The sequence below is a fragment of the Alexandromys fortis genome, unplaced genomic scaffold, assembly GCF_014885135.2.
Source record: "Alexandromys fortis isolate MF-2015 unplaced genomic scaffold, M_Fortis_MF-2015_v1.1 scaffold_206, whole genome shotgun sequence".
Taxonomy (NCBI): Eukaryota; Metazoa; Chordata; class Mammalia; order Rodentia; family Cricetidae; genus Alexandromys; species Alexandromys fortis.
In genome coordinates this window covers 1-21,820 of record NW_026068097.1, presented here as the reverse complement: position 1 = coordinate 21,820, position 21,820 = coordinate 1, and the positions used below count along the sequence as shown (strand labels likewise).

General features: G+C 48.4%; 1 protein-coding gene across 1 annotated transcript; it reads left to right on the top strand.

Moving 5' to 3' along the window:
* Positions 1 to 9,420: 9,420 nt before the first annotated feature.
* On the top strand, positions 9,421 to 21,812 carry Pnma3 (PNMA family member 3). The gene is made up of 3 exons (XM_050123615.1): positions 9,421 to 11,794; positions 18,496 to 18,718; positions 19,209 to 21,812. The coding sequence occupies exons 1-3, from the start codon at positions 10,157 to 10,159 to the stop codon at positions 20,594 to 20,596; spliced, it is 3,249 nt and encodes a 1,082-aa protein (XP_049979572.1). The 5' UTR covers positions 9,421 to 10,156; the 3' UTR covers positions 20,597 to 21,812.
* Positions 21,813 to 21,820: the final 8 nt, after the last annotated feature.

The following is a 21,820-nucleotide window of genomic DNA, read 5'->3' as shown; positions in this document are numbered from 1 at the left end:
CACCGCTATCTCATTGGTTCCGGTAACAAGCCAGCCGCCCCAAGCACCGCCTTTTCCCTTTCCTGTGACATCCTGGACCACCGCTATCTCATTGGTTCCGACAACAAGAGAACTGTTCCCCCCCCCTCCAAGCACCGCCCCTTCTCTTTCCTGTGACATCCTGGACCACCGCTATCTCATTGGTTCCGGCAACAAGAGAACTGTCCCCCCCCTCCAAGCACCGCCCCTTCTCTTTCCTGTGACATCCTGGACCACTGCTATCTCATAGGTTCCGGCAACAAGCGAGTTGTCCCAAGCACCGCCCTTTCCCTTTCCTCTGACATCCTGGACCACCCGCTATCTCATTGGTTCCGGCAACGAGAACGGCCCCAAGCACCGCCCTTTCTCTTTCCTCTGACATCCTGTAACATCGCTATCTCATTGGTTCCGGCAACAAGAGAACGGCCCCAAGCACCGCCCTTTCTCTTTCCTGTGACATCCTGTAACATCGCTATCTCATTGGTTCCGGCAACAAGAGAACGGCCCCAAGCACCGCCCTTTCTCTTTCCTGTGACATCCTGGACCACCGCTATCTCATTGGTTCCGGCAACAAGATAACTGCCCCCAAGCACCGCCCTTTCTCTTTCCTGTGACATCCTGGACCACCGCTATCTCATTGGTTCTGGCAACAAGAGAACTGTCCCCCAAGCACCGCCCCTTCTCTTTCCTGTGACATCCTGGAACACCTGCTATATCATTTCATTGTTTCTGGCGGGAAGCCATCCATCCCACGCACCGTCGTCACCCCCACCCCTTCTCGTGCCGTCCAGGACCATCCACTATCTCAATTCCAGTTTTTTTTTTTGTTTTTTTTTTCGAGACAGAGTTTCTCCGTAGCTTTTTGTTCCTGTCCTGGAACTAGCTCTTGTAGACCAGGCTAGCCTCGAACTCACAGAGATCCTCCTGCCTCTGCCTCCCGAGTGCTGGGATTAAAGGCGTGCGCCACCACCGCCCAGCTCAATTCCCGTTTTTAACTATTCTCTGAACTATCTGAGTTCCATCACCTTCTCAACTGTCCCAAGCATATCCCCACCCACCCAGTTCTGGCGTATTCCTAGAACCCATAGCCAACTCAGTTCCTGTTCTGAAACAGGCCTAGCTCTGTCCAATATACTTTTCAAGTCATGTGTCCAGGCCCCGATCCATCCATGTCCTACTATCACATCCTACAACAACCCAATGTCACTCATGCTGACAAATACCATCCTCACTTATGCCTAAACACCCCTACTTAAAACTCAAATAAAATCCAGTGCATTGGCTTCTTAGGAGGCAGGAAGATCACCTAAACCCAGAAATTTGAGAGCAACCTGTGCAACACAGAAACACTGTCTCACAAACCGAAAACAACCAGAAAACAAACAAAAAAAACTGTTATGCTTCCCACTCCATCACAAATGTCCTCTGCGCCACATATCCCTTATCTCACATCTCCCCCCCCCCAAAAAAAAAGGCTACAGTGGAAGTAAGCAGAAGGCCATAAAAAGAAAGGACACTAATGGCATGGGCGAGGTCTAGAAATGGCAGAAACCCTTAAGGTACCAGGGGGAGGGCCGTACCATACCTGCCAAAGAGGCCACCAGACCCAAACTCCAGATCCGCTGCAGGACAAAATGGGCTCCAAGACCCGGGCCGGAAGATCTTATATATACCACCCCAACCCCACCCCGTGGTGTTGCGCAGGACCCTTTTGCGCACTGGCATCACGTCTCCTCCCCCTCTCCCCAATAGGAGGAGACTGTTGCCTCACCCAATCCTGATGGCTCCACGTGGAGCAAGTAGGAGGGATAAAGAATTTGATCAGAGTGGCAGGAGATGTGGACCTAAGTTTGGCTTAGTAGAGACCACCTAGCATGTCACGTGTGATGCCAGGCCCAGCAACCATTGGTTTCTCTGTTTGATGTGTCTGTGCCTCATTGGCTACTAGCTGTGGCGTCATGGTCAACTCTTTTTTCCATAATCAAATAGTGAAAGGTGGGTGTAACCACCTAACCCTACAGGCTGAGCGCAAGATAGTGTCTGATTCCAGAATATAGGGCCTCACACAAAATGCATGTCCATCGGGGACTTACCCTGTTTATTTATTAGACCGTGATGTAGAGTTGGAAGGCCGATATTACAAAAGCTTCTCGCATTCCTTCAGCCCACGAAACTTTTCCAGGTTCACTAAGACATAAAGTATCAAAAGGTTTCATTCTCTGGGCTTTGGAGGCAAGTGCCAGTAATCCTAGCATTTACTAACTAGGAGGCAAAAACAGGAGGAACATGAGTTTCAGACTACACAGTGAAAACCTTTTAACCCTTCCTTCCTTCCTTCCTTCCTTCCTTCCTTCCTTCCTTCCTTCCTTCCTTCCTTCATCTCCCTTTCTTTCTTATTTCTCTCTTCCTTCTTGCCTCCCTTCCCTGTCTCTTTCATCCCTCCTTTCCCTCCCTTCCCTTCCTCCCTCCCCCCTCCCACCCTCTCTCCCTCCCTCCCTTCCTTCCTCCCTTTCTCCTTGCCTCCCTCCCTTTCTAGTTTCTATTCACTTCAGTCTCTATAGGTCCTGGTCACAAATTGCTCACCTAGTACTTTAAGTACTTTTCCAACCTTTCCTAAGGAAGGCTTTTTCCACAGTGGAAAGACTGAAATGTTTGGCCAGGAGCACCAAATTTCGACTCCAAAGACCATGGGTAGGATACAGAAAACATAACAAGGTGTTATATATGTATATGTTTGGCAGCAGACTAGATTTGTTTTGCTTTAATTGAGATTTAAAAAAAAAAGAATTGGCTCATTCATGCCTGTTGTTCCAGCATCTGGGAGATAGAAACAGGAGGATGGAGAGTTTCAAGTCAACCCAGGCTATATAATGTGTTCAAGGCCAGCCTAAGTGCTCAGCCCGGGGTTACACTGTGAAACCTTGTCTCAAAAACCCTGAAACAAAAATACATAAACAGAATAGGCATCTCTGGAATGTTTTAATAAAAGAGTCACTTCTAAATATATTCGCAGACATTTCGGTCTCCCTACATCTAGTTTGTTTATTTTTACAAGACTGAGACTAGAATTCACGGTAAATGCAAATGAAACTGAAGCTACATCCTCAGGTTTGTGACGATAGATACATAGGGTACATAATGCTGCTAGAGAGTCCCAAATCCATGCAGGTCATTTTACCCAGGAGTTGTCAGAGCACCAGCACAGTGTGTGTCCCAGAATCAGCCAAGGCCACATAAAGAGTTTATACTCATCTCCGCAATACTGAGTACTCTCCTTCTCACTAGCAGAGAAATAGCTTCATCTCAACATATTTCCTTAACGACAATAAAACATTATGGAGGAGCGGCACCAATGTTGACTTTTACCTAAGCCATTGATCTTGGAATCACTAAAGGTTTAACAAACACAGTCCTCTGTGTTACAGAAAATGGTTTCTCACAAAGAAATTTCCTTCCCCATGCAACAGAGAGTCAAGGGATGCTTTCCTTCCTTGGTTGCACATGAGAAAGCCAGACCCAAAGCCTTTTAAATTCCTGTTCTTTGTGTCTCATAAATGATTAGCTGAACTGCTTGTTACCTCTGATGAATGCAAGCATATTGTTTGCCTGCCCATTTGAGATAGATTCTTTGCTTTTTCCTGACTTTTGATCTTTGCCCTGCTGACTCCAAAGCTAGCAGATACCATTAATGGTCTCTTCTTAGAATAGGCAGACCCCAGGTAAAACTTTCCATCATCTATCTGCCCATCGTGAGTTCTCTCTCAGCCTGTTTGTTCTTCCCTTAAAAAAAAAAAGTCTTATTACTATGGCAACAACGTATCATCAGGGTAAAACTAAAGAAAAATAACCTTTTTTTTGGCCTAACCTTTGGGACATTTGAAGATCTCATGATTCAAGTTTCATTCCTATTGCTGCAACATCCTTTTCTTCTCTCTTGCAAGTAAAATCTTGTCATCAAGTCATAATTTATTCCAACCTTTATTGAGATGTTTTTAGCTAGTTGATGGTGATTATAATCAGCTTTGGATCTTATCTCTTAAGTCCCTGGCAACACACTAATTAAAAAAAAAGTTTCTTCTTTGTGAATTTCAAATCATGCATCTCAATGGTACTTCTCTCCCCATCCCCTTGCTTCTACCCTCTGCCCTTGTGACCTCCCCCCAAACAGAAAGAAAATTTTAAAATATATCCTAAAAATAAAACAAAACAAAACAAAACAAAAAAGAAAGAAAAGAAAATTTTGGTATGATAGTGTAATGTGGCCTAGTGAGTCACACAGTTTACTCCTTAGTCTTACTTATAAGTGTTCTTTGCAATGAATCGTTGGTCTTGATCAAGGCGTCTGCCTTCTGCTACCCAATGGATAACTGAGACTTTTCTGAATATCTTGTTGTTGTCCTGTGTCAGGGCTAGGGTTTGAAATCCTGCACCTTTGGGTTTTCAGGACTGACCCCTTCATGTGTTCAAGAAGTTCATAGATAGGGTGGATGTTGGAGTGGGCCACCTCATAGTCCTGGTTCAGGGCCTGGGTGGTAGCAGGATTGGTCAGTCTGACGACGTTCTTTCCCTCATTGTCAACACCAGGGTACACACTCCAGCACTGCCCCAGCTAACTTACCCAATACAGCAGGCAGAAAGGAGCAGGACCATTTCTCCTGCCCTCACACCCTGGGGTCTGGCTCTCCCACACCTACACCACCAGGGCCAACTCTGCTGTTTTGCCCAAGTGAGGTATATGACCTGCTCTCCCAATTGCTGCAGTTGATGAGGGACAGGGCCAGTTCTTCTGTTCTTATGCCTCTGAGGCGGGCTCTCCCTGTCTGTTGCAGTTGGCAAGGAGTAGGGGTGTAGGGCATATTTCCCTTACCCAATGCCACCACATGGCATATGAGGGAGGAGACAGGTGCTGCTCTCTTGCTGTCACATCAATAGGACCAGCTCACCTGCACCCCCACCAATAGGGTCAGCTCTAGTGTATTGCCCAGGCAAGGTGTAGGGCCTGTTCTCCTGTATGTTACAACTGGTGAGGGGCATAGCTGTAATCATTTTCTGACCAGGAGCGCTTTTGTTAAATGCTAAGTGGGCATGGCAGAGGTATGTTCCCTGCCTCTGCAAGCCATGCTCACCAACCCAGCTCCAGGGATGCAGTGGGTCTATGTTGCCATTAATCAACTTGTAGCCCTGTTCTCACAAAGCCTAAGTGCTCTGTAGAAGGACCTCCTGAAAGAGCCAGAGCCATTCCTGCTGCCAGTACAACTAGGAAGTCATTTCTTAAGGAGACGCACAGCTTTTGCTGCTAATGCTGAGACAGAAAGCCTTCTCTTAAAGTATTTATGCCTCTGCTCACTTCCAGTAGATAGAACCTATCTGAAAATATGCAGCTACCAAGAAACTTCAGTTGACTCTCATTTTTGTGGCTTTATGTGGATGTACATTGCCCAGCATTGGGTGCCATTTTTTAAATGAAGACTGTATGTTTGTTTCCTGGCCACCCAGACCCTAATAATCACACAGAAACTATATAAACTACAACACTGTTTGGCCTATGGCTCAGACATATTCCTAGCTAGCTCTTATATCTTAAATTAACCCATTTCTATTAATCTGTATATTGTCATGAAGCTGCGACTTAGTGGTAAGGTTCTGGCATCTTTCTCCTTTAGCAGCTACATAGCATCTCCCTGACTCTACCTTCTTTCCTCCTGTATCTCTGCTTGGATTTCCTGCCTTGCTATATTCTTCCCTGCCATAAGTCAAAGTGGCTTCTTTATTAACCAATGGTAATAAACATATTGACAGAATACAGAGGGGAACCCTACATCAGGTGAGGGGTGGGGGAAATGCATGTCTTCTCTTCCTTGCCCATACCACAATATGACAGATGAGAGATAGGGCCAGATCTTCCATGCACCTGTGGCCTTGTCAAAAAGATCAGCTGTACTATGCTGCCTGGGCAAAGTGCAGGGCCCACTCTTTCAAGAGCTACAGTTAATGAGAAGCAGCAGCAGCAGCAGGATTTGCTCTCCTATTCTTATGTGTGTTGTGTATGCATGTGTACATGTGTAGAAGGGTGAATGTACTCATGCTTGAGGGGGAAGCCAGAGGTGGACTTTCGGTGTCCTGTTACCCCCTCCAGCCCTGAAAGCTGACTGGTCAGCAAGCTCTTTCTCCTGTCTGGATTGAAGTTGCTGGCATTTGGAGTAACAACCACACCCTGTAATGGCATTTCATTTGTATTTTAATAAAGCGTGCCTGAAGATCAGAAAAGTTAAGCAGTCATGCTAGTCAGCTTTCCAGACCAGGCAATTGTGACACACACCTTTAATTCCTGTAGCCACAATGACACACACACCTTTAATTCCCGTAGCCACAATGACACACACACCTTTAATTCCTGTAGCCACAATGACACACACCTTTAATGCCAGTGGCCACACTAGTTTGCACACTAGCTTGACATAGAAACCAGGCGGCAGTGGTGCACACTCTTAATCCCTGCCCTAGAGAGGAATATAAAATGGGAGGAGACAACTCTCAGACACAGCCTCCTTCCGAGATTTCTGGAGGAATGATCACCATTTTCAGACTGAGGTTGAGGTAAGAGCCAGTGGCTGGCTATTTTGCTTTTCTGACCTTTAGGTTGAAGGTCAGAAATTTTGTCTGGGTTTTTATTAATCATGCTATACTTGGTGTCCAATGTTTGTGGTACGAATTCACGACAAACCTGTTTGTCTGTGGATTTTTAGCCACCAGCACAGACCAGAGCTAAATCCAAACCTAGCCACTTGGGTTCAGAGGAAAACTAACACTCCCAGCTCCCATCTGCCCTGACTTAGCTTCTGCTCCTGTCCTTAGCTTCTTGGTGGTGGCATAGTCCTAGAAACTCCACAGAGTTTTGACAATAAATGTGGGTCCCGCCAATACCTCTACCATGAAGCTAGACTCTCAAAAAGTTAAGGAACATGGCAGAACCAGCTGGCAAAGCTGCAGCTTTAATCCTAGCCATACACTGAGCAGCTTAAGTATGATGTCTAGTATTAAAACACATACACTTTCAAGAGAAAAAGACTTTGTTAAAGAGTTTTTTAAAATTAGAGTGGGGACATGGGAGGAGTTCAAGAGAGAAAAGGGGTAAATGATGTAATTATATTGCAAATAAAATATAAAATAATCTATTCAGATGACCATGACATGTTTTCTCTGATTCCCTTCTTCTTTCCTTCCTTCCTTCCTTCCTTCCTTCCCTCTTTCCTTTCTTCCTTCTTTCCTTCCTTCCCTCCCTCCCTCCCTCCTTCCTTCCTTCCTTCCTTCCTTCCTTCCTTCCTTCCTTCCTTCCTTCTTTCCATTCTTCTCCTCTTTCTCCTACTCCTCCTTTTTTTTGATTTTTTTCAAGACAGGGTTTCTCTGTGTAACAGCTGTCACTGTCCTGTCTGCAGTCTCAGAGATCTGCCTGTCTCTGCCTCTTGAGTGTTGGGATTTAAGCTGTTTGCCACCACCACTCAGCCTCTTTCTCAGATTCATTATATGTGCACTTAAAGCTTTGCATGTTTAATCATCCTTGCATTCCTGGAATAAAGCCAAATTTATCCAAAATAGATCAATTTTAGGTCACAAAGCAAATCTTAACATATAAAAATAGGGATTTATTACTTGTACCTTATAAGATCATAATGGAATGCTTTATAAATTAATAGTGAGGGAAACTTTAACGTTTCTATTAATTTTCCCTATTTAGTGCCATGATAAACTAATTCACTATATGATCCTAGGATAGTACAAATGAGGTTTTTTGGTGTTTTCGAGACAGGGTTTCTCTGTAGCTTTGGAACCCATCCTGGAACTAGCTCTTGTAGACCAGGTTGGCCTTGAACTCACAGAGATCCGCCTGCCTCTGCCTCCCGAGTGCTGGGATTAAAGGCGTGAACCACCACGGCCAGGCAGGACAAATGTTTTCGTCTGTGCTGCGCATGTTTTCCAGAATTCTTCATAAAAATTCTGAAAAAATACTAAGAAAGTGGGAAAGGCATCTGAATATTCAGCTGCAGTTTTGCTTGTCTTAAAATAAGCACTCTTTAGTTCAGTGCTTCTGTAGGTGTTAAAGACTGACTCTGCAGTCTAAGAAGCTGTGGTACGACACCCGAGTCAGGAACACAGGCAGCCTTTGCCTAAGGAAGGTTCCTGGAATAATGAGGTGGTCTGGCAAATACAGAGGAAGAGTGGAGGCATAATCTGTAATCCCAGCACTTGGCTGCTTGTTGACTTCCAGCTGCCAGAACCAGCCCCTAACCATTCCACATCTCCTGGACCATTCTGTTTGTAGAAGGTCTCTAGATATACCTATTGCTCCAAGATCCTCCAAACCGTAACAGAAAGCCTTTGATGTGCAGGTCTGTTGTCATAGCAACACTGATAGTTGCATGTGTCCAGTTATTAGTCCAGAACAGATACCAGAAATTTTTTTTTTCATTTTCCTAGGAATTCTAGAAGCAAGACACCACCGTGACTATCCACAGATGATTTGGGAGACTTTCCTTCCCCCAAATGCAACAGTTTTGGAATGTTTGGCTTAAGTGTGTTCTTGGATTTCCTCTTCAGGGTTTTAAGGCAGTTCCAGAATCATCTCCACAATCTGCAGGCTGCAGTATCCCTGGAGTCAGAGTTGAGAAAATTATCAAGGAGCTGCAGGTTTCACTTTCTCAAGAACTCAGAGTTGGGAGGGAAACTGTGGTTGGTGTGTTAAATAAGTGAAAAAAAATTAATAGAAAAAAAGGAAAAAAAAGAACTCGACTGACCATAGACACCCTGGGAAGAGATTGTTAACACTGGCAAATAGTGGATATAGTCTTAAGTCAGTCTGACACACAAACTAGAGTTATCTGAAAGGAAGGAACTTTAACTGAGAAGATGCCTCCATAAAATTTGGCTGTAAGGCATTTTGCTAATTAATGATTGATGTGGGAGGGCCCAGCTCATTGTGGGTGTTGCCACCCCTGGGCTGGTGGCCCTGGGTTCTATAAGAAAGCAGGTTGAGCAAGCCATGAGGAGCAAGCCAGTAAGCAGCACCCCTCCATGGCTTCTGCATCAGCTCCTGCATCCAGGATTCTGCCCTGTATGAGTTCCTGTCCTGACTTCCTTTGGTGATAGACAGCCATATGGAAGTGTAAGCTGAAGAAACCCTCTCCCCCCACCCCCCAACTTGCTTTTTGGTCATGGTGTTCTGTCACAGCAATAGAAACCGTGACTCAGACACATAGGAACACATGCAGAGAGGTGGTGGAACTTCTCCAGTAGCCACAGAAGCCTGAGTAGTGAGGGCTCTAGCTGCAGAAGAGGCTCTGGTAGCAAAAGTGCAGGTGATGGTGGGAGGGAAATTGAGCAACTCCAGATGGGATGGAGTGGGAATCCTAGGGCTGGGCTGTTGATTATAGTGTGTGTTAGGGTGGGCAATCTAACCCTAGGGAAGACACTCAAGGTTTTGATTTCAGATCAGAGTAGGAAACTCAAGCTCCAGATCCTCTGTGAAGAAAGAAAGGATAAGGCTTTCAGTTACTCTGTAGCAGAGCGTATTGGGGAGAAGCTCCAGCTGGTATGGGTAAGATGGCTCACTTCCTCCAATAAGGCCACACCTCCTAGCCCTTCTAATACTATCAAAGAGTTCCACCCTCTGGTGTCGATGGATGTTTCTTTGGTCTGCCAGCTCACAAAAAAAATTACCCTGAGATTTATTATTAATCCCTATAGCTTTAGGCTTGTTCCACTAGCTCTTATAACTCAAATTAACCCTTTTCTATTCATCTACGTGTTGCCAGGTGATTTGTGGCTTTTACCTCTCCTGCATGTCTTGCTCTCCCTGCTTCTGGCTCACAACACCTCCTTTCTTCTCCGAGTTCTCTGTTCTCAGAAGTCCCTCTTCCTGCCTAGCTAATGGCCATTCAGCTCTTTATTAAACCAATCACAGTGACACATCTGCACACAGTGTACAGGAATAATCCGCAACACCCTGACTAAGTATTCAAATATATGAGTCTATGGGGGCCATTCTTATTTAAATAACGGAGGCAGGGCTGTCTGATACCAACTTTCATTTTTCTCTTTTGCACTCACAGACCGCTGCAGAGGATCACACTTTTGTCCAATCATGTGCTGTCCATCTAGTCCCCCTGCTATGGGACTGGCTATTCTTGAGGACTGGTGCAGGTGGATGGGTGCCAATGCCCAGCGCTCCCTGCTCATCCTGGGTATCCCTGATGACTGTGAGGAAGAAGAATTCCAGGAGGCTGTGCAGGCTGCCCTCAGGCCCCTGGGCAGGTACCGAGTGCTTGGCAAGGTCTTCAGAAAAGAGATCGGGGCAAAGGTCGCTTTGGTTGAATTCGCTGACAATTTAAACCAAAGTCTGATCCCCCAACAAATACCAAATGATAGGGGGCCCTGGACTGTGATCTTCCTGCCTCGGGTCCCTGATATCGAGCTACAGGACACAGTCAATTTCCCTGCACAGGCTCACGGGCAAGCTTTGGAAGGGTCTTCAGGTGGGGCAGGGGCTTCAGGTAGATCAGGGGCTACAATGGAGGAAGGAGATGTAGTTAGGGCTGTGGGTGAGGCAGGAGGAGCAGCTGAGGAAGGAGCCGAGGATGAGGCAAGAGTACCTTTTGAGGAAGGAGCTGAGGGTGAGGAAGGAGGAGCAGATGTGGCTCCTCCTGCCCCCTTCCTACTGGAGGAAGGAGCTGCAGCCAAGGCAAGAGTGTCAGAAGAGGAAGAAACAGAAGGTGAGGAAGGAGCGGGTGAGGCAGGAGGAGCAGCCCAGGAAGAAGCTGCAGCTGAGGCGAGCATGCCAGATGAGGAAGGAGCAGGGGCAGATGGGGAAGGAGTTGTAGATGAGGGAGGGGTTGTGTATGAGGCAGCAGTAGTAGATGAAGCAAGGTTGTCAGACGAGAGGGCTGTGGATGGGGAAGATGATGTAGTTGAGGCAGGGGCTGCGAGCATGTCTGATGAGGAGGGAGCTGGAGGTGACATGGGGGTCGCAGGTGTTATAGGAGCTATGGGTTGGGCAGGGGCTGCAGGTGAGGTAGGGGCTGCAGGAGAAGGAGGCGTTTTAGAGGCAGGAGCAGGAGGTGATGAGGGGTCTGCAGGTGATGAGGAGTCTGCAGGTGATGAGGGCTCTGGAGATGATGAGGGTTTTGCAGGTGATGAGGGCTCTGGGAGCGATGAGGGGTCTGCAGGGGATGAAGGCTCTGTGGATGATGGAGGGGCCGTGGGAGAAGCAGGAGCTGTAGGAGAGGATGAGGCAGGAGCAGTAGGTGAGGCAAGACTGTCAGATGAGGAGGGAGCTGCAGGTGACATGGGAGTTGCAGGCATTCTAGGAGCCGTGGGATTGGCAGGAGCCGCAGGTGAGGCAGGAGGCTCGGGTGAGGAAGGGCCCTTTGATGTGGCAGGAGGGGCACATGGGGCTGGAGCCTGGATCCAGCATTGGGGCCAAGCCGTGCAGCCTATCCTGGAAAACATGGCCTACCAGGAGCTGAGGCACTTCTCTGGGATGGAAGAGCCCGGCTGTGGGGGTCTGTCTTTCGAGAGCTGGTTGGACCACGCCAATGACATGCTATACATGTGGCGCCACATATCCGAGACGGAACGGCGTCGGCGGCTGGTCGAGAGCTTGGGCGGCCCTGCCCTGAATCTCCTGTGTGAGCTTCTGGAAGAGAATCCAGACACCCCTGCGCAGGACTGCCTGGCTGCACTGGTGCAGGTGTTTGGCAACAAGGATACTATCACAAGTTCAAAATTTTAAATTTCCCTCGGTTGTTTTCTAAGTATAGACAAAAATGCTTCTCAAAAAAAAAATTCTTATAAGCTTCAGGGAGTCAAGAGACTTGAATGAATCATTCCCAGGTCAAACTGACTCCAGATTTGTCAGTTAACAGCAGCCTATGTCTCCAGACCTGTCTATTCCTGCGTGTGGGTTTTCTCTTGCTTCCTCCCCCACTTGGTTGGCATGCTCCCTCTCCACCTACCAGGACCATGGGCCTGGAAGTTTCAAGTGTAAACCCAAGATAAAAAAAAAAATTCCCTATTCTCCTTAACTTTAACTTCTGTCTGTAGTCTATATCTGTCCTAGAAGATTTCCAGTCATCTGCCCCACACATACCATCCCTAGGTGCTTCTAACTAAATTTCTGACCAACCTGAGTCTCTCCGGCACAGTCTGTTCTTCACTATGCACAGGTAGTCCTGCAGAATCTGGGCATTGAGTGTTGAGAAAAATGGGTATCCCCTGTTAGCATCTAAGCACATCTTGGCCCTGCCCATTGGGAAGCTGGCACAGTGCAGTCACCCCTCTGCACATGGCAAGAAGTATGCTGACTCTATGCAGGTGCAAAGGTCCCTTTAAGAGACAAGCCCTGCCTACTCCCACTCTCTTCCCACTGCTCTTCTGAAGAAGCAAGCAGGTCTTTGTGCCTCTTTCTCTCTCTTCCCTGTTACCCGTTTCTCAATAAGCTTGCATCCTCTTTTTTATACATTGCCTGTTTCAGAAAAAGAAAAATAAGACATGAAAGGGAAGGCAGAAAGTATACATATAAGCCCCACCATAGACATAGTTTCCTAGTTTATTTTACATTTTTTTGCAGTTTATAGTTTTAGGGTTCATGATCTCTTAGCAAACACACTTATGATGGAAAAGAGTGGACCAATGTTTCATTCACATTTCCAGATACACGAGCAACAGAAACAGAAAACACCCATCTGTTTGTGTACTGTGTGTGTTAATTCTAGGGCAGTGTAATCAAGCATGCTTAAGCTTTAGTGATCTACAAGTCTCCATATGACCGTATCCTCATGAACAGTCTGGGGGGAACTTGTCCGCAAAGCAAATGCCTGGTTAAGAGTGCGCTTGCGCAAGCGGCCATTTCCTGCAGTGTTGAGCTCAAGTAGTGGTGGACCCTGGGGAATGCTCCAGTGCAAACCACCAAATGGCTGCTAAGGCAGCTTTGGCGTCTTCGGGGCTTCTCCTGAGGCAGTGCCCGCACAAGACGCAAGATGGCGCTGGATGACCACAAATAGTTCCCACTGCTCCAGCGTTCTCCCACTGCCCATCCCCCACTCCATTTCCCGTCTCAGGCAGACCCCTGATTGGCCAAGGTGGTGTTCCTAAGGGTGGCCTTGCCTGGGCAGGCAGCTTAGGTGACCTCATTAACTGTGCTGATCTCAAGGACACCAGGTTCTCCCCCACACTCCCCAAGACTGAGCCAACTTCCACCGTGCCAGATGGGGGAGTTCAATTTACCTGTGCATTTATTTAATAACTGAGGCCCAGCAGTGGGGGTCACACTTTGTCCAGTCTCAGTAGTTATGGAGTCTCTCGTTGTTTAAATGTAAAAAAGAGAAGAGTAGAAAGAGGATTGTTCTGTCCTGGTATTGAAGAGCCAAAGACGCCTCCTCCCCACATACGCACAAACACACCATTTTAAAAAAAGTTATACACACTTGCAGTGTATTGTGAACTGTGATTATATCCACTCCCTATTATACTCTGCTATATGCCTTCTCATTTCTCTGAATTCATTCCCACTTGATCCTAGCAGAGATCATCACTCCTTATTGTTTGGACAATTTTACACACACACACACAGACACACACACACACACACACACCACTGTGTTGTGCTTATACTCACTCCTCCATTTCACTCTGCTATCCCCGTTCCCTTCCCTCTGACCCCATTCTTCCCACCTAGCTCCATTAGAAAAAAGACAGTCTCTCTTCTAACAACCATTAACAGTCAATAGCTCCTGAGGGAAAAATGAAGCCACATGGGCACCTCCCCTGTCCATGGAGGAAAGTTTGAAGGCCCAATTACATACAAGTATCCCTAGCTGCTGTGTGTGTGTGGTTGCGAATGCAGTGTCATATCTGGTTGGCAGAATTTCATCCCAGTCTCTCCCTGCCCCCACCCTCTGGCTTTTAAGTTCTTTCCTCTCTTCTCTGATGTTCCTTAGGCCTGGAGAACAGGGAAAAGTTGATATAATTGCCTAGTTTAGGGTTGAGCACGTAGCAGTGACTTATTCTCAACACTTTGTCTGGGAATTAGACATCATCCTCTGCAAAAAAGAGCTGGAAACTCTCTCACTGGTGGCTATTGATCATATTACTGGTGTAGGTTGCTGGCGGAGAAAAGTCGCCAAGGATCTTATCCAGTTGTAGACAGATATGTCTCCTATAATACTAACCAGTCAGGATGTGTGATCACTGGTATAATAGTGAAAGTTATTTGGGCATAACCAACCACTCTGTGATTGGATGTTAGACCTATTCCATGAGTGTGTTGTATGTTGTTGAAGATACAGACCTATATACCTGGTCAAAAGGCTATAGCTTCCAGGTCTCTGTTTTCCATCCTGATTCACATGGAACAAGTTGTTAAGAAAGCCTTGGTGCTTCTTCGTTACTCAGAGCCTTTCAGTTTCTGATTCTCTCTCTCTCTCTCTCTCTCTCTCTCTCTCTCTCTCTCTCTATATATATATATATATATATATATACACACACACATACATGTATATGTATATATCTATATATGTATATACACACATATATACGTATGCAGCATCCTCCCCAAAAGAAAACCCCCAAATTAATTAAAGACAAAACAAACAAACACACACCTCTCCAATACTTCTTCATTTGCCCTAGTGGCATTGGAGGCTGCCGTGTGTCACACATCAGCCTCACCTGCAATGTTCACTACAATGAATGAGTGGTCTGGTCCAATGCCTCTGGCATACCATCATCACTGGGCCCTCACTGAAACTCCTCTCAGACACCCTGCTGTGGCTCTGAGTATTGGAGATCCTGCAGCTATCATTCTGCGCGACCAGTCCCTTCATGTGCTCCAGCAGGTTATAGATGGCATAGATGTTAGAGTAGGCCAACCCAAGGCCTAGGATGTGGGCCTGGATGGGAGCTGAGCTGGTCAGTCTGGGCTTTGGGCCACTGGGACTGCCCCCCTTATGTGAGGGGCAGAACCAGCTTTTCCACAACCATGGTAAGGGGTGGGATCATCTCTTCCAAGTGCTGGGGTGAGGGGCAGCTCTCCAGTGAGGGTCTGGAAGAGCTCTCCTGCTGGAGAGGGAGTGCCAAGGGAGGGGTAGGGCCAGCTATCTCAGGATCAGTGAAGGGCAAAGCCAGCGCAGCTGCCCTCAGATTTCAACAGATATGGTTCCTATGGCCTCCTGTGGTGACACAGGCCTTGGAGATCAGCACAAATCCCAGCTGCAGCAGAACCACAGACCTTGTTCAGCTTGTTTTCTTATAGAACCCAGGACCAGCAACCCAGGGATAGCACCACCCACCATGGGTGTGCCCGTGGATCAATAATTGAGAAAAAAGCCTTACAGCTGGATCTCATGGAGGCCTTTCTTCAGCTGAGGCTTCTTCCTCTCTAATGACTTTAGCTTGTGTTAAGTTGACCAGCCAGTACAGAAGGTTATGGACATAACCATCATGATGAGAAGCAGATAGGCAGGGTGCTGGACTGGTAGCTGGGAACTTAACATCCCAATCCTTGAGGAGAGGGAGGGAGGGAGACAGACAGGGAGGGAGACAGGGAAGGAGGGAGGGAGCGCGCAGGAGGGAGGGAGGGAGCGCGCGGGAGGGAGAGACAGACAGATAGCAGAGAGGGAGGGAGAGAGAGAGCTTGACTTTTTGAAACCTCAAAGCACACTCCCAGAGACACACTTCCTCCAACAAACCTGCATCTTAGCCTTTAACAAACAGTTAGTGAAAATATATGAGCTTATAGGCGGCATTCTCATTCAACCCACCAGAGCTACCAGGCCTGGCTCCCTCTGTATCTTTGAAGCTAAGGCTTAGCTATGACATCGGGGAGGGCACTATAATTGTCACTCTCCCATTATCTCCCTCTTGTGGCACCTTACTAGTCTTATCTATGATGCTAAGAGAGCTTAGTGATATCCTTGTCACAGAGGGTTTACCTTTTGCCTATATTGTATTCTTATTTCTTCTAGTGAAACCCCTCGGTCTTAGTTACTTTTCTATTTCTGTGATAAAACACCATGACCAATTCAACTTATGACTGAAAACATTTAATGTGGGACTTATGGTTTCAGAGGGTAGAGTCTATGATGGCAGAGCAAACACATGCGTGGCAGCAGGGACAGCTGAGAGCTCACATCTTGTCAGCAAGTTGCAGACAGAGAGGACTATTTGGGAAGAAACCTCAAAGCCCAGCACCAGTGGCACAGCTCTCCCAAGACCACATTTCCTAATTCTTCCCAAATAGTTCTACCAATAGGGGAACCAAATATTCACACCCATGAGCCTGCGGGGACCATTCTCCTTCAAACCACCATATCCTTTGGGGTTGAAGGTCAGGCAGAGTGCAAGCCACTTCATTTTTAACTACCAAGAAGCTTCTATTCTCTGCACTGCAGAAGCCATGGACTCAGCCTTCATTGCCTATAGAAGTTAGCTTTCTATCTTCCATCTTGATCCAGGACAACCTGATAAAAAAAAGCCTTGGTGTTCCCTTTGTCATCTTAGGCACATTCAAATCAAGCAAATCCCTGTTCTTACAGGGAACTTCTACCTCTGCCTCACTATCACCAACACGGGAACCCAGATTGCCTTCTTTGTACCCCCAAGCTATCTTGAAACTTCTTGAGGGCCTCTTCCACAACCCTCCAACCCTCAATTCTGTAACTAATGAAGTGTGTGTGTGTGTGTCTGTGTGTGTGTGTGTGGTGTGGTTGTCAGTGTCAACATCAGTAGCATTTCAATAATGTGACTGTCCCACCTGTCCCTGCAGATGAGGAAAACCAGGTGGAAGCCTGAAGAAATGTACCCCTTCCTATCTCACATGGCCAGAAGATTATAATAAAAACAATGACAGAGGTGGATTTCAGAGATTAGGACAATCTGCAAAATCTAAAAGATGTAGCTATAGTGGTCCCCAACATACCTACTTAATTTGCTCTTTAGTAACCTGTAAAAGCAGAGCATTTCTGCAGAATTACTGTACAGTATCTCATAGTGCGGCATGTGGTGATCCTAGCTGGCCTCTGAGTAGCCTTCTTACACACTGATGTTCTAGTCCAGGGCAAGGCCAAATAAATCGGTTTCCTTCTCCACAGTCTACTATACTTCGACAATGTAACTGATGTTTCCTCATCACTTTTCCATATGTGGTACCTTTGTGCTGATGGGGACACAAAGCAAATGATGCATTTCTATTGGCTTCAAGGCCAATGATTAACTTTACAAATGTGTTAAGAAAAAACTTTACAATTTGAACAAATTCAAACCTATTGTTCCAATTTTGCTGTTACCCAATCCTCTGCCTAATGTTCAGAACATTCACAGATTAACTCTTTTCTAGAGAAATCCATGACGTCTCTCTGCTTTGACAAGACTGTTTTATGAGTGTGAGTGCTTTGCTTATGTATGTCTGTACACCTCATACCTGGTGTCCATGGAGGCCAGAAGAGAACATTAGATCTCCTGAAACTGGAGTTATAAGCCAGCCTGTGGGTGCTGGGAATAGAACCTGGGTCCTCTGCAAAAATAGTCAGTGCTCTTAACAGCTGAGCCATCTCTCCTCCCGGAACCAGTGTGTTTGGCATATGACAGTGTAGGATGAGCAGATAAAGATGTGGTTTGGAGCAAGTTGAACCTTTAGAGCAACAAAGCTGAGATCAGTATGAGGCCTGAAGGCAGCACCTGTTTTGTGAGAGACATTAATTGGGAACAACGTGTTTGATGTTATTTAAGGAGTACATACATGCTTGATCTCCAGAGTAGGCATGCCAAGGGGCTATTCCATATGTCATGAAAGGAGACTCATTACTTGTGGAGCAGCAGTTCTCATCCTGTGGGTCACAACTGCCTTGGGCTTCAAATCTCCAAGGCAGCTTTTCAAGAAGCTGGATATACAGCCTGCAGAGCAGGAAAGGGCCGCCAGTGCTGGACCCTCCTGTGAGCTGGCCACTGGCACCAAGGGCAGGAAGGCATGCAGGCCCCACAGTGGTGAAAGTGCCTGCAGCCCCTTCCACTGGGATGGGCATCACCCAGATGGTGCACGCTCCGTGGGGAGGGGCGGGATGGGGTGTGTGGGCTCATGTGCTAGCTATCTATTCCAGGGACTCTACCTAGACTAGGTGTTGCTTGCCCAGCTCTGTCACTAGACTAGGTCAAGATAGGGACTCACCAGGGCAAAACCCCTCAGAGTCCCTGCTCCCTGGCCTTAATCAGGAAACAGAGCTGGAGGGGGCAACACAGATTTCTGGTGCCCTTCTGTGGAGACCCCTGAGCACTCTGGGGCCCTGACTTTGTATTCTCGGGGAGAGCGGAACTGACCTGGAGTCATGATAAGGGACAGCTTGGGGACAGTCAAAGGCAGAAGGACACTGGATACTGACTCATAAACGCCAGATTCAGAGAATTGAGGTGGGGTCCTCTGTGCTGGAGTAGCGGAGGTATGTTGGGGGTGGGCAGCAGCAGGTGACGTCACCTGAGGCCCCAGGTTGCCCAAGGCCTAGGCAACAGACTTGTCGCGTGATCCTCATGCGCCAATGGCTCAGCGGTCTCCCAGGCGACGCGGAGGGTCCGCGCTTCAGCGCCACAGCACCCCCGCCCCAAGTCCGCACTGCAGAGAGCGGAGGCGAGCCCGCGCCAGCGCATTGGACGACGTGCGGTACCAGAGGGCCAGAGGGAGCAAGGAAGCTGGCAAGAGACCCTGGAAAGGAATGGTGTCCGACCCCACCTCCTCTCTGAGCAGTCTGGGAACCTCACTGCGGCAGTGAATGAGGAAGCATCTTGACCTAAGAGGTACCAGCTCACAGGAGGAAGCGGCTGGCCTGGGCAGCCCCCTCCGCCCAGTAGGGTGGTACTGCTGCAGCCTTTGGGTTGGGGAGGGGGCTGCAGCGGGAGGGCCCAACCCGGTGGGGCCTCCGCTGCAGCCTTTGGGGTGAGGAGGGGGCTATAGCACGCAGCGGGGTGGGCTGTAGAAGTGTCTTCGCAGGAGGTGGGTGGAGGCTGGGTGGCGTAGAAGGGACGCGGGGGGGGGGAGGGGCGCATTAATCTCCTTTCACCCTTTTTACAGACTCTGGAGGCCTGGGAGGGCTACGGATCTGGAATTTGCCCCAAATTTATGTGCATCATACCCTAATCACTCCCTACATTAGAATCTCTTGAAGTTGGAGCCATGCCATTGAACCTGTTGCAGGACTGGTGTAGGGGGGAGCATCTGAACACCCAGAGGTCTATGCTGATCCTGGGGATTCCTGAGGACTGTAGTGAGAATGAATTTGAGGAGACTCTGCACGAAGCTCTCAGGCATCTGGGAAGATATAGGATCATTGGCAGGATGTTTAGGAGGGAGGAGAACGCCCAGGCCTTTCTGGTGGAACTTGCACATGATTTTGACTATGCGTTGGTACCCAGGGAAATAGAAGGAAAGGGTGGGCCCTGGGAAGTGATTGTGAACCCCCCTAATTCAGATGATGAATTTCTCAATAGACTGAACCACTTCTTAGAGGAAGAGAGGCGCTCAGTATCAGACTTAAACAGGCTCCTTGGGACACACTCTAATTATTCACCTAACAAAGCAGCGATAACAGCAGATTTCTGGGCCTGGGCTCAGACCTTCGGTGCAGTGATGCAGCCTCTGCTAGAACAAATGTTCTACCGAGAACTAAGAGTCTTTTCTGGGAACACAGCGTCAGTCCCAGGGTTATTGGCCTTTGAGTCCTGGCTTGAGCACACCACTGAGATGTTACAGATGTGGCAGGTACCTGAGGTGGAGAAGAGGCGGAGGCTGGTGGAATGCTTGCAAGGCCCCGCTCTACAAGTGGTCAATGTGCTCCGTGCCAACAATGCTGCCGTCACAGTGAAGGAGTGCCTGGAGGCCCTGCGCCAGGTATTTGGGCCTGTGGAGAGCCGCAGAATGGCCCAGATGAAATTTTGTAAGGCTTATCAGGAGCCAGGAGAGACAGTTTCTAACTTTGTGGTCCGTTTGGAGACCCTGCTCCAAAAAGCCCTAGAGAAAAGGGCAATAGCACGAAGGAATGTGAATCAGACCCGCCTTAAACGAATCTTAGGTGGGGCCATCCTTACTGGAAAACTTCGAGAGAAACTTAAGCTAATGAAACGGCGTCGGAAGCCACCTGGTTTCCTGGCCCTGATGAGTTTATTTCGTGAGGAGGAGGAGTGGGAAGCTACTATGGGGGCAGAGAATAGCTGCCCACAGGGGCTGGAAATAGGCAGGGAGAGGGCACTGTTTGTTCCTGCCTTTGACAGTGGTCTTGAGAAAAGACCTTACCAGGGTTCCCGTCGCCGGAGGGGCAGAGGCCAGCACCGAAGGGGAGGTGTGCCCAGAGATAGATCTCAAGGTGCAAGAAAGCGGAATTATGACACATTCTGCTATAGTTGCGGGGAAGAAGGCCACATCAGAGTACACTGCTTGAACCCATCCAACCGGACCTTAGTGAAGCAGAAGAGACGGGCTGCAATGGAGATGGGAAACGGGGCCTGGGCTTGGGAGAAGAGCCACCCCAAGCCCAAGACCAACTAGGCTCCAGGGAACAGGGTAACCACTGTTCCCGTAAGCCAAGGAGACAAAAAAGATGTTTGAAGGAGGGGAAAGAGCAGTTCAGAGAAATGGCAGGGGACCTTAGTAAGGTACAATGGCAAAATAACCAGGCACAAGTTAAGTCCCCTAAGCCAATGCCAGCTGGAGAAAACTCTAACAAGCAAAACTACACCACATTCAGCTCAGTAATGAGCAGATGCAAGGCTCCTAGGATGTACCATAGGAGGAAGCCAGGAGCTGCTGCAGCTGCATGGAGCCACAAGGACTCAGATGGGGACATCAGGAAAGCAGAGGCAGAAGATAGGAAGGCTGTGACTCTAAGAAACCTAGCAACTTCCAGTCCCCATGGGGTGTGGAGGCTGTCCTGGCCAGAGAGAACCAATGCCTGGGGAGAAGTGCAGCAAGGCCGGGAGACAGCGCTCCGGAGAGGAGGCCGCAGGATCCAGCCCGTCTTCAGGATCATCTACACTGCTCTAGGGGAGCCTCACGAGGGCAGCACCCTTGAGTCCTTTCGTGAGTGAAACACCAGGGTCCCTGGACCCAAAGGCCCCGGGACACCAGTGCCAGCCCGGAGGCAGATCCCATCCTGGCACCCCGGCAGGACTGTGAGTGGGGGGAAGACAGCAGTGCCCAAGAAGATCCCCGGGCTGGGGGTGCGTACCCAGCACCATAAGATTTGTGCCCTCAGCTGGTCTGAGAGCCCGTGAGTGTGCAGGACAGATTGGTGTGGACGAGGAGGTGGAAGAGCAGCAGCAGGAGGACTTGGTGGGGCGGTAGTTTGTTCTGCTCTCTTTTGTCCAGGGCTGCTGGAGAATTCCAGAGAGCAAGCAAGGAGAGCCTGGTGAATACAACTCGGCAGGCAGCTGCCACGGCTGGCCCCCAACCCTGCCCACCCGAGAGGGTGGCCTGGCGCTGCTGCCGAGGTGCCATCCTCCGTCTGCCACCCACACCAGACGGGTGGAAGTTACAGAAGAGGCCGCCTCAAGGGTTCTTTCTGCCTGGCTCTCCCAACACGGATGCCCCCTCCCCATGGCCATCCCGAGGGAGGCTACTCCCGCCTCTGACACCCCCTCCCCCCACTTCTCTGCTAACCTCATAGTGACCCACTCGGCTGTCCACCGAGTCCTTTTCCCCCTTGAGTGCTCATCCCCCACCCGTTGCTTCTGTACCAAGCTGTGAGTGAAGTGTGTGTTAACTTGAGCAGCT